The sequence below is a fragment of the Triturus cristatus genome, chromosome 6 (assembly GCF_964204655.1).
Source record: "Triturus cristatus chromosome 6, aTriCri1.1, whole genome shotgun sequence".
Classification (NCBI taxonomy): domain Eukaryota; kingdom Metazoa; phylum Chordata; class Amphibia; order Caudata; family Salamandridae; genus Triturus; species Triturus cristatus.
Window position 1 is genome coordinate 516,896,388 of NC_140589.1, and position 12,355 is coordinate 516,908,742.

At 45.6% G+C, this 12,355-nt stretch overlaps 1 protein-coding gene across 2 annotated transcripts in view; it reads left to right on the forward strand.

Moving 5' to 3' along the window:
- The window catches only part of DDX43 (DEAD-box helicase 43), a 1,041,849-nt gene that overhangs the window by 120,225 nt on the left and 909,269 nt on the right, over window positions 1-12,355 (forward strand). For both annotated transcript variants that reach the window (XM_085610941.1, XM_085610942.1), the window contains exon 4: window positions 9,066-9,200. In XM_085610941.1, coding sequence (XP_085467067.1) covers window positions 9,066-9,200 — 135 coding nt within the window. The remainder of the gene's footprint in view (window positions 1-9,065; window positions 9,201-12,355) is intronic.

Consider the following 12,355-nt stretch of genomic DNA (forward strand, 5'->3'; position numbering starts at 1 on the left):
CCTGATGTAACCTGTGGAGGCGGCTGCAAAAAATAAACATTCAAACATTTTATTCGGTTTCTACCACTGTCCCTCCATAATACCCATAGAATACCATATGTGGACAACAAATACTGCGGTTTTTGCCTATTAGATCTTTCTTGTTATGGATGTGGTCTTATAAAAAATAATGTAAGTCCTCAGTGTTGTTGAGTTATGTTATGTTATGTTATGTTATGTTAGTGCTATTTGTATTGCGCACGGCTGCTCCAGCGAAGGAGCGTCCCGGCGCACCGACAAGGTGGCGAACACAACACAACTGGGGAACAGAAATAATTATTAAGAAATTGGGGAGTGCAGGATTTAACAAAGCTCAGAAAATAAATTAGTTTTAGCGGCCTTGCGGAAGGAGAGCAGGTCACCAAAGGTCCGGAGTTTCAAAGGGAGAGCGTTCCAGAGTGCGGCTGCCCGCACCTTAAAAGAGCGACCCCCCACCCGACTGAGTTTGAACCGAGGGGCTACCGCTAATTCTTGGTCTAGCGAGCGCAGAGTGCGGCCCGGGATGTAAGGGCGCAAGAGTTGGTGCAGTAAGGGAAGTGATAGGCCCTTCAGAATTTTGAAGGAAAGGCACAAAACTTTAAAGTGGATCCGCTGCCTAACGGGTAACCAATGCAAGGCTCGCAAAGATTGACCGGCCGAGCAAAACCTAGGAAGACCTATGATCGCTCTGGCCGCAGCGTTCTGCACTCTTTGAAGTCGGGTTAACTCAGCCTGGTTTAATCCTATAAAAAGGGAGCTGGCATAGTCCAGCCGTGCCAAAACCGTTGCTTGCACCACCAATTGACGAGTTGCGGCATCGAAGTATTTAAGGGCAGGGCGCAGATTGCGCAGGATGCCGAAGCAGCAAGCCGCCGTCCTTTTGGTGTGGCCAACGAAGTTGAGGGAAGGGTCCAGCCAAACACCAAGGTTTTTGATCTCCGCAACCGGAGTGGGGGTCGGCCCCAACTCAGAGGGCCACCAAGTATCTCCCCATAGGTCCGTCCGCTTCCCAAAGATCATCACCTCCGTTTTTTTGGCGTTTAGTTGGAGACAGTTGGACGTCATCCAACCAGCCACCGCCCTGAGTCCTTCTCTGAATCTTGGGGCATCCACCCCCGAGTCCCCGCTGATCGTGACCGCTAGCTGGGTGTCATCTGCGTACGACACCATGGTCATACCACAGAGCTTCACAACCTCAGCCAGCGGCCTCACGTAGATGTTAAACAACGTGGGGCTCAGTGAGGAACCCTGTGGGACCCCAAGAGACAGACGATGACATTTGGACTGGTAGGGCGGGGACGCCACACAGAAGGAACGATCCCTGAGAAACGAACGGAACCACTGGTGTGCAGTGCCGATCACCCCTATCTCCTCAAGACGTTGCAGGAGAATGTCATGGGAGACCGTGTCAAAGGCGGCGCTTAGGTCTAACAAAACAAGCGCCGCCGTTTGACCTGCATCCAGAACTACCCGAAGGTGCTCGACCATAGATAACAGTGCTGTCTCCGTACTGTGGCCAGCCCGAAAACCATTCTGGGTGTCGTCCAGAATGTTGGCACGCAACAGATGACCAGAGAGGGCGGTGTTGACATGCGCCTCCGCGAGTTTGGCTGGCCACGGGAGAAGTGAAATCGGGCGGTAGTTCTCCGATTTTGTAGGGTCGAGAGATGGTTTTTTCAAAATGGGCATTACTACCGCATGCTTCCATTTCAAAGGCACTTGGCCTGATGATAGCGACGTGTTGATTAAGTCGCAAACCGGGCGAGCAAAAACCTGGTCTCTGAACATAGGTGGCTTGAGCGGGTCGTCCGGCGACCCCGACTTAACTCGGAGAGCCAAGGCCGTGTAAGACTCCAAAGAGAGAGAGGGGAGAGAGTCTAGCACCACCTGATCCAACCGGATGGGAGGCCCCATACTGGTTTGTGCAGTGGAGGAGGGGAAGGCCCTATATATGGTCTGGACCTTCTCCAGGAAGAAAGCCGCCAGCGCTTCACAATGAGTATTGGAGCTGATGGAGTTACCGGCCGGCTTCCTTGCCACAAGGTCTTTAAGGGCCTTAAAGATGGTTTTAACAGGATTCCCACTATTGCGAAACTCCAGAGCGTAGTATTCAGCCCGGGTTCTACAAACCGCGCGGTGATAAGACTTGACCGCAGCCATATACAGGGTTTTTTTGCTGCTGTCATACCTCTTCCTCCAGTCTCTCTCTGTACGTCTGCAGACACTTTTCAGAGCCCTCAGATTGCCATCATACCAGGGACTGGGGGCGCGGGAGCCACACTTACTGGAAACCATCGGGATAAGGGAGTCGAGGGCCCTGGTTACCCATCCGCAGAAATGGTCATAACCAGACTCCACGTTCTCCACTGCACCCAGCGGGTCGTCAGTAAGAAGGCGGTGGAGATCTTCCGCCTTTAATTTGCTCCAGCGCCGTCTGGGCATGGCTCGCAGTGGCACCTTAAGTGGGGCTTCATCAAGACTACAGTGAATGGTCACGAGTGAGTGGTCTGACCAGGTCAGGGGGAGGGGGGGGGCCACTGTAACCCCTTCTAAGTTAGAAAAAAAGGGGTCCAGAGTGTGGCCACCACTATGAGTGGGGTCCGAGACCAGCTGGAACAATTGAAGGGCCTCAAGGTCCGCCACCATCCCTCCCACAGAAGAAAGACACAAAGTGTCAAAATGGAGATTCAAATCACCAATGATAGAAAAATTGGCAGACCCTACTGCTAGTGAACTAACCGCCTCAGGGAGAGCCTCTCGAAATGCCACTGAGCTACCAGGTGGACGGTAAATCAGCAATCCTGACAAGGTAAAATGCGGAGTAACCGCAACCTTGAACAGGGCGCTTTCGCAGCCCGTGATGTTCTGCACACTCCAGGCGCAAGAATAGCACGATTTAACAGCAAGAGCGACGCCACCCCCTCTCGAAGAGCGGTTGAGCGTGTAGATGGAATACTCAACGGGGAACGCCAGATTCAATACCGTAGAATCGGTGTCTTGCAGCCATGTCTCTGTCAGACAAAAGATGTCAGGGGGGTCATTGTCCACAAGATCAGCAATATCCTGATAATGCTTGACCGCCGATCTGACGTTTAAATTCCAGATGGTGAGATGTCGCGAAGAGACCTTACTGCTTATGGCAGGCTGCACTATACAAGACCCCAAACAGGAAGGGGCTTCGAGTAGCCAGCCGCCACAAGCACAGCGATGGGGGCCACACAAAGGGTCACCGCGGACTTCGGCGCAGGGAGGCAGACAGGTATTAAATGCCAGGAGACTCTCCCTGGTATACATAAGCATGGTTAGAGATGCACCTGATGTAAATATCGCCACGAAGCCAGCGCAACCGGGCGCGGACGGACGCAGACGGGCAGGACTCTGGCACGACTCCGGCCACGCGAGGACGCGCCCGCTGCGCGATCCCGCTGCGCTAGGGGAGGAGCCTTAAATAGGTGTTCCCAGGCGTCACATGTGCATTCAAGCGCTGTCAGCTGGAAAAGCCTCAATCCACTCACCCCACTCCAAGATGTCCGCCAAAAACGAACCAGGCACCCATCCCAAGACCAGACCCGCCAAAACGGCGGTGAAGGGGCACGATTTATGGTGCAGGTAAGGGGCAATTTAAAAAAGGGTCAAAATGACCAAAACAAACAAGAAGAATATATAACGTTTTTAAAACAGCAGTTTTACTGCAAAAACGCGCAAGCGCTCTCGCAGCAGCAGCCGCCTTGTCAGGGGCTGAAAGCAGGAGGGACTCGCCCTAAATAGGTGTTCCCAGGCGTCACATGTGCATTCAAGCGCTGTCAGCTGGAAAAGCCTCAATCCACTCACCCCACTCCAAGATGTCCGCCAAAAACGAACCAGGCACCCACCCCAAGACCAGACCCGCCAAAACGGCGGTGAAGGGGCACGATTTATGGTGCAGGTAAGGGGCAATTTAAAAAAGGGTCAAAATGACCAAAACAAACAAGAAGAATATATAACGTTTTTAAAACAGCAGTTTTACTGCAAAAACGCGCAAGCGCTCTCGCAGCAGCGCTTGCAAGTTCCTTTGGGGAACTTGCTGTCAAGGTCCAAAATCATGCGCGACTCCATCTGCCTCAACTTCCTTTCTCTGTTGCCTCCTCTGCGCAATTTCGGAACAGCAGCCACCCCAAAATATTTCAAGCAGTTAAGATTGTTGTCATGCATCTGCTTGAAATGACGGGCCACCGGATAAGCTGTATCATTATTCACGATGGCTCGTAGGTGCTGTAGGATTCGGACATGCACCTGCAGCTTAGTACTTCCCACATACCTTAAGCCGCAGGTGCATGACAGAATATACACCGCATACTCAGTTCTACAGTTACATTTAACCTGAATAGCAATCCTATCTGGGGTAAACGGGATAGTATAGTGGGTTGTGTTCTCCACGACTCTACATGCTCTGCAAGAAGAGCATTTGGTAAAACCTTGCTTGGGTTGCAGCCACATTATAGCTTTAGACAATTCGGGGCTGCTCTTCACAATCTGTGTGCGCATAGAGGGGCCTTTTCTGTAAGTAATGACAGGTTGAGCAGGGAGCCTCGGAGCCAATACCTTGTCAGTCAACACAATGGGCCAATTACGCCGGACTATTGATCGAATCTTCCTTGCTTGTTTTTTGTAGGTGGTGATAAGTCTGGGGGCATTGTTTTCATCTATGACAGTTGTTTTAGTGCTATCACTTGAATAGAGAAATTCCCTCGTTTCTCCCTCATTTTGCTTACTACCTCATCCAAAATGTTATCGCTGTAACCTCTTTTTCTGAATCTGCATAGAACCTCTTCAGTTCATACACTGAGGTGGTCTTCTGTGCTGCAGATCCTTTTTAGGCGTAAACGTTCCCCATAAGGAATATTTTTTATCAAGTGTTTAGGATGTGCACTGCTGGCATGGAGTGTTACATTTCCAGCAGTGGTTTTCCTATGTAAGGTGGTTGCTATCCTTCCTTATTTTATGTAAACTTTTACATCTAAAATCTCAATAGTTTCCTAATTGATCTGCGAGGTAAACTTCAAATTTGCAGTGTTGTCATTAATACGATTAATAAAATCAGAAGCATGTTCTCTCCATACAATAAAAACATCATCGATATATCTCAATCAGTATAAAACATGGTTGGTATATTCATCCAAAAGTATGGTTTTGAGAACCTGCTCCTCCCACCAGCCAACATGCAAGCATGCATAGCTGGGGAAGAAGCAGGCTCCCATCGCCACACCTCTTTTTTGCAAATAGATGTCATTTCCAAAGGTGAAATAGTTATCATGCAAACACCCTGAAATTAACTTTAAAAGCATTTTGTTATGATTATAGCATTCAATCGGCCTCATATTTAAAAAAAAATACTGTACTGCATTCAGTCCTGTATGATGCTCTATACTTGTGTACAGGGATTCAAAGTCCTGAGTGGTGAACATCAAATCCTCTGCCCATTGAATGTCTTGTAATTTCTTCAAAAGATCCCCTGTCCTTCACATATGTGGAAAGCTGTTTTTTTACGAAATCTTGCAGAAAATAATCAATATACTGCGTTGCTTTCTCCCCTACACTGCTGATATAATAGGTCTTCCTGGAATGGGAGTAATGTTCTTATGGACTTTAGGGATAAAATAAAGTCTTGGCAAGACTGGATGTTCCACATGCAGAAATGTATATTCTTCTAAGGAAATAATTCCTTCCCGCTTCCATTCCAGAAACATCTTTTTCAAATTGTCTTTGGCCAAATTGTACTGCTTACTTTCTGTTTTTTCATAACAAGTAGAGTCATCTAGGTGTCTGCGAGCTTCCACATGTAATCTTTTTGTGGCCAAATCACTATATTGCCACCTTTATCAGATTTGGCAACAATGACTTCATGATTGCTTCTTAGCCTTTTTACCATCTTGGAATATTGTATTTCATCATTGCTCTTATAGCGTTTCCTATGTTTTATTTGATTATGTAGTTTCTTAATGTCTTCCGTCACCACCTCATGGAAGATATCAATCGCATCCTTCGGCATGTTGGGAATTAAATTAGATTTAGATTTGAAAGGGCTCATGCCTACTCCTAATTGCTTGATGTTAGCAGCTGTTAATCTATCTTGAGTTGATTGTAATTCTGTCAAAGCTTGACCGCTGTTGTTGGCTTCATTTCTCAGCTCATGTAAGGCAAGTAAAATGGGCACATCTGATGGCAACATATACGTGTTAGAATCTGTCCTACTGATATTGCTTGCTTGCTTGTGAATATATGTATATTCATTCACTGAAAATACCAGAGGTTTCAGTGACGTTCTAGTTTGGAATTAGCATTTAAAACACCTTAGCTATTCACAGAAACACAGCCGCACTCTTGATTGTGAACGAATCCAGATAGAAGACAAAAAAGAAGTAAAAAGCACAAAAAGGAGAGAAAGCAGGTATGAACGAGAACCCAAAAGAGTGAGATAAAGGGGAAGTGAATGTCTGGTTGTGGCTTAGTGTGAAGAAACTGGCATTTTGCAGGCCCGCACCCACTTTTTGCTCCTGTTTTGCTACTAGGCACTGGTGTAACAACTCTGAAATGACTTCTAAGTCCCTAGTATATGGTACCAAGAGTACCCAGGGCCCGTAAGTTGTGTTCCCTGGGGACTGCAGCACTTATTGTGCAACCCTGAGTTGGACAAAGTAAAAGCATGACTGATGGCTTATGAACAGAGACAGTGCAGCCACTCCCAGCAATATGCTCATGACAGTGACGAAATGGTGTTAGAATACCTACATCCAGTCGAGGGCTAGACAGATCCATTATGCACCGGAGTTGCCATTGTGGTCTGTACACAACTGTTTTCAACTCACATTACACCACAACTCCTGACCTTAGCGGGAGAGGGGATACTATGGGGGGACCTATTTGATAATCGGTGATGTCTCTTACCAGCTTGAAAATTTTGAATCGGAACCCGGCAGTTTCTTATTATATAATTCTCTAAAGGGCCATTTATCCTAAAAATGGGGCCCCGTCCATAAAGAATCCAACACCTCTGTTGGGTTGTAGGTATTCCCAACACAAAGGTACGAACGTAAAGCAATGACTGTGCTGTATTCAGCACTATTGCAAGTGCAGGCTGTTTTTGTTCTCCATCTGAAACGATGGTTGGAATCTTTATTAAATTTGGAATTCGCGGACGATAAATGGCTGACATTTTTGAGCAGTGTTAAGGCTGACTCAAAAAATGTGAGGCTGAAGTACGCTCAATTTAACTACCTACAAAACACTCAAATACTTCCGAAGAGTGTGGATACACGTATCTTGGAGCATCGACTGCGTGCCTGAAATGCACTGAGGTGGACATAGGCTTCACTCACATGCTTTGGTACTGTTCAGCGGTGTCCAGATTTTGGAATGGGGTGGTGCAGAGTCTGTCATAAGAGGTAGGCTTATCACCAAGGAGGTAACGCTGTGTGTGCTGGGTGTATCCACCCGCACAATAGAGACTAAACATATGTGGAGATTCATGACCCTAGCACTGGTCCTGGCGAATCGCCGTATGGTTATGATTTGGAAGGCCCGTGTGTCGCCACCAATTTGGGACTGGCTGAGGAATGTCAAGAAGTGGATGTATGATGAAACTGACAGGCTCCCTTGGATGAGTGCAGATGATACAAGCAGGGTTTAGTACTAAGCTTGGAACACGTGCCTTTAAAAAGTAAAGGCCAAATCAGATACTCTGCCTCCTTGAAAACTGTCTTGTGCATAGGGGAAGTGGACTTGGTGCTATCATTCCGTACACAAAGTTTTGCTAAGTTGGATTGATAAGGGGATGGGACACTTAAAGGTGGTGAGGATTGTTGGCTGGTGTTGGTGCTCGAGGGGGGCACGGTGCTCCTGTAACTGGAGATTTATTTTTCTCTTTTTAAACTGTACACGTTTATTGAGGGTTGAAGTTGAAATACTTATACATATCCTTGGTTAGTTCTGCACTGAGAAGGGGCCATTTCTTCTGTTTATAGGTCTCTATCTACGTTAGCTTACAACTCAACGGGACAAAATTATGAACTGGCAATGTACGCATTTTAATAATGTTCCATTGTAATAGCTCCATAAAGCCTCAATAAAAAAAAGCAGCTTTGCATCCCAGTGAGACTTGACATCTTCTGTTTGTTTTTAAACTACATTTTTGCCGACCCTCCCGAAATTGGAGAACATTCAAATACTCCTAGGAAGTTCCACTTACTTTGGTAATTAATGGGATTCACACCATATAAAACTGGGTGAAGAAAAAGGTTTGTGTTATGGTGTATTACTAACTTTTCTGAATTATTTGCTTAATTCTTACCTCTGCGTTTGTGTGTGGGTATATGACTATATTGATGAAACTCCAATGCCAAAATGGGCTGTGATTGACATTTTCTCCACTCAATATTTGTGCAAGAAAATATTTAAATTGTAATTGCCTTTTTATATCTCTTCATACTTGTGGCAAGTTGCATTGTTGAGTGGGTAGCATGCTACTCCATGATGGAGTGCTTGATTAGAAGGATGTTATATTTGCAGTGTGCCCTAAAACACTTTGAGACTTCCTGCTGGTTATCAGAAGCTACCTTTGACACAACCTTTAATTTGTGCAGTGGTGTGCTTAAAGTACGTAATACACGCCTTTTGTCCTTTCTTTTCAAGAGTGGCTTTCGGAAGATGTGTGGTGAAAGACTTCCTGATGTGTTTAATACTTCCAATGAACTTGTTGGTTTTCGATTGGCTCCCAGTTGCTGGAGCCATGACATCTCCTACTGCAGCCCAGTCCTCCATTTGCAAGTTCTAATTTAGTCAAAATACCATCCAGCTGATTTGTAATGGTTATTGAATGTAAAGGGCGAGGGAAAACAGATCGATGGTGTATCGGAGTGCAATAGATCCTTCATTTTAAGTTAACTACGGTGCACATTCTGATGCTTTCCTTGAGGTCATGATGTTTTTGCATGTTGTGAGTGAAGGGGTGCTAATAATTGAATGTATTTTCTGTTCCTCAAAATGTATAATCTAGTCCATTTATTCAACAGATTACAGATTTGGATACCGTGACTCTGGTAGGGGGCTTTCTGATAATACCTTAACAAGTGGACCACCAAAGCCTACGATTAATTGGGCATCTCTTCGTGAAAATAAAGCAAAATATGAAGCTATGAAATGGGAAGGTAATTTCATTTGCCATTTTTTTATTTAAACAAAATACTCAAACACCAGTATTGCTATTGAATTTAGCAAGCTAGATGTATCTCTTTAAGGGCATGCTTTTTAGTGTATTGTTTTTGGAATGATGTGAACTGTGCTTGTTTAGGGTAAAAAAGTCCCTTCTGGATGAGGGCTAAGTTGTTTAATTCAGCAATTAAAGTTGATGATTATGTGGCATAAACGAGATTTGGGTATTTTTAAAACACCACACCACACTAAATGCTTAAAATATTTTTCAGGGGGCCCTCTCAAGCTACTTTTATTTAAAAACTGTTTTGTAGTAGTTTAATAGCAACAGAATATGTTACATGGCAGTCATTTAACCCAGTGTGCAGCTGGACAGTCTCCCGGATTTATCTCCAGGTACACTAAACATAACTTTCTCATATGATTGTTAATCAGTACATACAGTTTGATCATATCAGTGATAAATCAATTGCTACTACAGCTAATGTTCAATCACTAAATGTGCCAGAAAGGAACTCTCATATAGCGTCAGTAGATTTTCCATGGGCCCCATATCTTTTCAAATTTGTGCAGACAGCTGTGTCCCTCATGCACTAACGTTTCAGCACTCTAGTACCAGTCCTTACCATTGCCCCATCCTAGTCGAGGCAGCATTGGTGACTCGCATGATGGCAAAATGTTGCATTTGGCTACTACTATGCCCATATTACCAAATAGCTGTTGGCATCTGGTGGCCGACTTGTTCCCCCTGCCCACCTCCTCCCCGCCCCCGTATTCCCAAAATGAATAGTTTCTCACTCTGGGGCAACAAGCCACATAAATCTCGCCAGGCTCCTCATCACCTCAGTTCAATATATCTTGATCTCAAGACAAATGCCCTTGTGTATGCATAAACGTACCCAGAAGGCCACATCTCTGGAGGCATTCATCAGTGTCAGTTCTCCCGATTCTTGGCATGGGTACTCTAGTATTATACACTTAGTGTAGGCGGGTCAATTATGAGTCAAAACCCGCCCTTAATTGCGACCTTCCTTGGTCGCTGTACTGCCTCACTCCACTCCTCTTCTGACAGCTCCCCAAGGCTTTGTTTCCAGTACTGCTTCAGAGCCTCTAGCACATCTGGTAGATTATTAATTATATTACAATATGTGAGAGGGATTGATGTCTCAAAGGTTCAGCTAACACTATCTTTCAAATGGGTTTACATCTTCTATTTGTGTTCTTTCGGTTTATCTATTGCAAGGGCATGCCTGAACCTCCGACAACAAAACACACCCCGCTCCAGCATCTTATATCCATCTTTTTAGCGTCTGGAACTTCTTCAAGACTGTACCATCCCAGACATTCCCCCTAGTTAGCTCATTCTTATGAAGTCCCAGCAATCAAACCCAGTCAGTTGATTTGTCTTGCTCAATTGCTGGGAAGCCCAAAGTTGTCCAAGTGTGTTATCCCATATTTGCTGTACCACTTTCATATATGTGGGCCAGCTAGGTCTTCCGCACTTTCCATATATGACTGCTAAGTAGCCTTTTGGTTCATTTCAATATCTGTCATACCTCACTGAAGGCTTCTCCTGCTTAGTGAATACCCAATAATTGATCGCCAACAGTGTGGCCCAGTAGTACACCCTCTCATCCAGAAGAGCTTTATCTCTGCCACAAGAAGTTTGTTGTATATCTGCTATATGCATAAAGAAAGAATTGTTATTAATGTTTTGTATTTTTGTGCATATTGTTTGTGTCTACACTGTTAATTTGGTTTTGTCTTTCAAATACATGTTTTCAGTACACTTTTAGATTCGTAAACAGTTGCGTGACAATCTTGAAAAAGATCTACTGAAGAATGTAAATTATTATATAAGTGTAGGATCGGAGTAATTACGTATATTCTACAAATATTAAATCTATGGTGTAGGGATTTTTCTCTGTACACTTTTAGCAAGTTGGCATTTACTTACTTTAGACATTTGGTGCCTTCTGCCCATCTCTTGAATACACATCTGGGGTGGGTGACAGCTGGCTTCCTATTCCCTCTAGACAGCCACACACAAAATAAGGGTGGGTGTGCCTGGGTGGTCAGTCCCATGCAGATAGGCCATCCCGAGAAGGATGGGAGGGATGAGCTGGCACACCTGAAAGGGCTGTGTCCTGTCCCCACACAAATAATTGATTTACCCTTCCCGCCCACCCCCACCCCCCCTGTAGTGTCTGGAGCCAGAGCAGAATCTGGGAACATCTGTGCACTTCAAATCTTTCTTTCAGGTCTCCCCCACTTCAAAGGCATCACTGATTATAAGTACTGGACCTCTGGCACTACCAAATCAGTGCACTTCTGGACCTGTGACTAGTCTGCTAGGAAAAAGAGCTACTGTGTTGCTGAAAGAACTGTTACGTGGCTGAACTCTACCTTGCTGTGTTCTTTCTAGTGGTGGCTCCACCACTAAGGCGAAGGAGTATCACCCCACTGCTGTAAAGCAGTGAAAGAAAGAACAAATACTATGATGTATTTGTTCCTGCTGCGCAGCTTTACGCGGAGGGCGGGCTGCTCTTTTCTCAGAGCAGTGGAGGAGTGGTTTGCCCACTCTAAGTGCTCATATTCTCCATGTAGGCTGCATTACAGCCTGCGTGGAGAACATACCCAGGCCCCCATTCCCTGACTGAGCGCCGATCTACTGTGCTCAGACAAATCACACTGCTGCAGAGTTGTGATTGGCTTAGGGGAGGGAGCCTGCCTGGTTTCTGGTCCGGCCCAGAGAGGAGAGACTGAGGTGACGTGCTGTGATGGAGAGTGACGGGAAGGTCATTTATTTTTTTTACTTAAAAAAGAAAAGAAATTACATCACAATCCCCGCCCTCTGCCCCGCCACTCCCGATCCGTTTCCGCCACTACTGGGTCTTGCCTTGCTGAGCTGCCCTGCTGTTTTCCTTCCTAGGTGATAAGGACTGGACCTACATCACTTGAACCCACATTGACTGTGAGCTGTGAGTCTAGTTATCTTCAAATGATGTTACCTCCTGCACTATTTGCCCCCCCCTCCTTCTTTACCAGTTTCACCGCCTAAGCAACCTTCTCCACCACATCCTCCTTCACCACAAAAGGAACCTTCTGTGAGACCTAGGAGTAGCGATGAGGATTCTATTAATTAATTTTA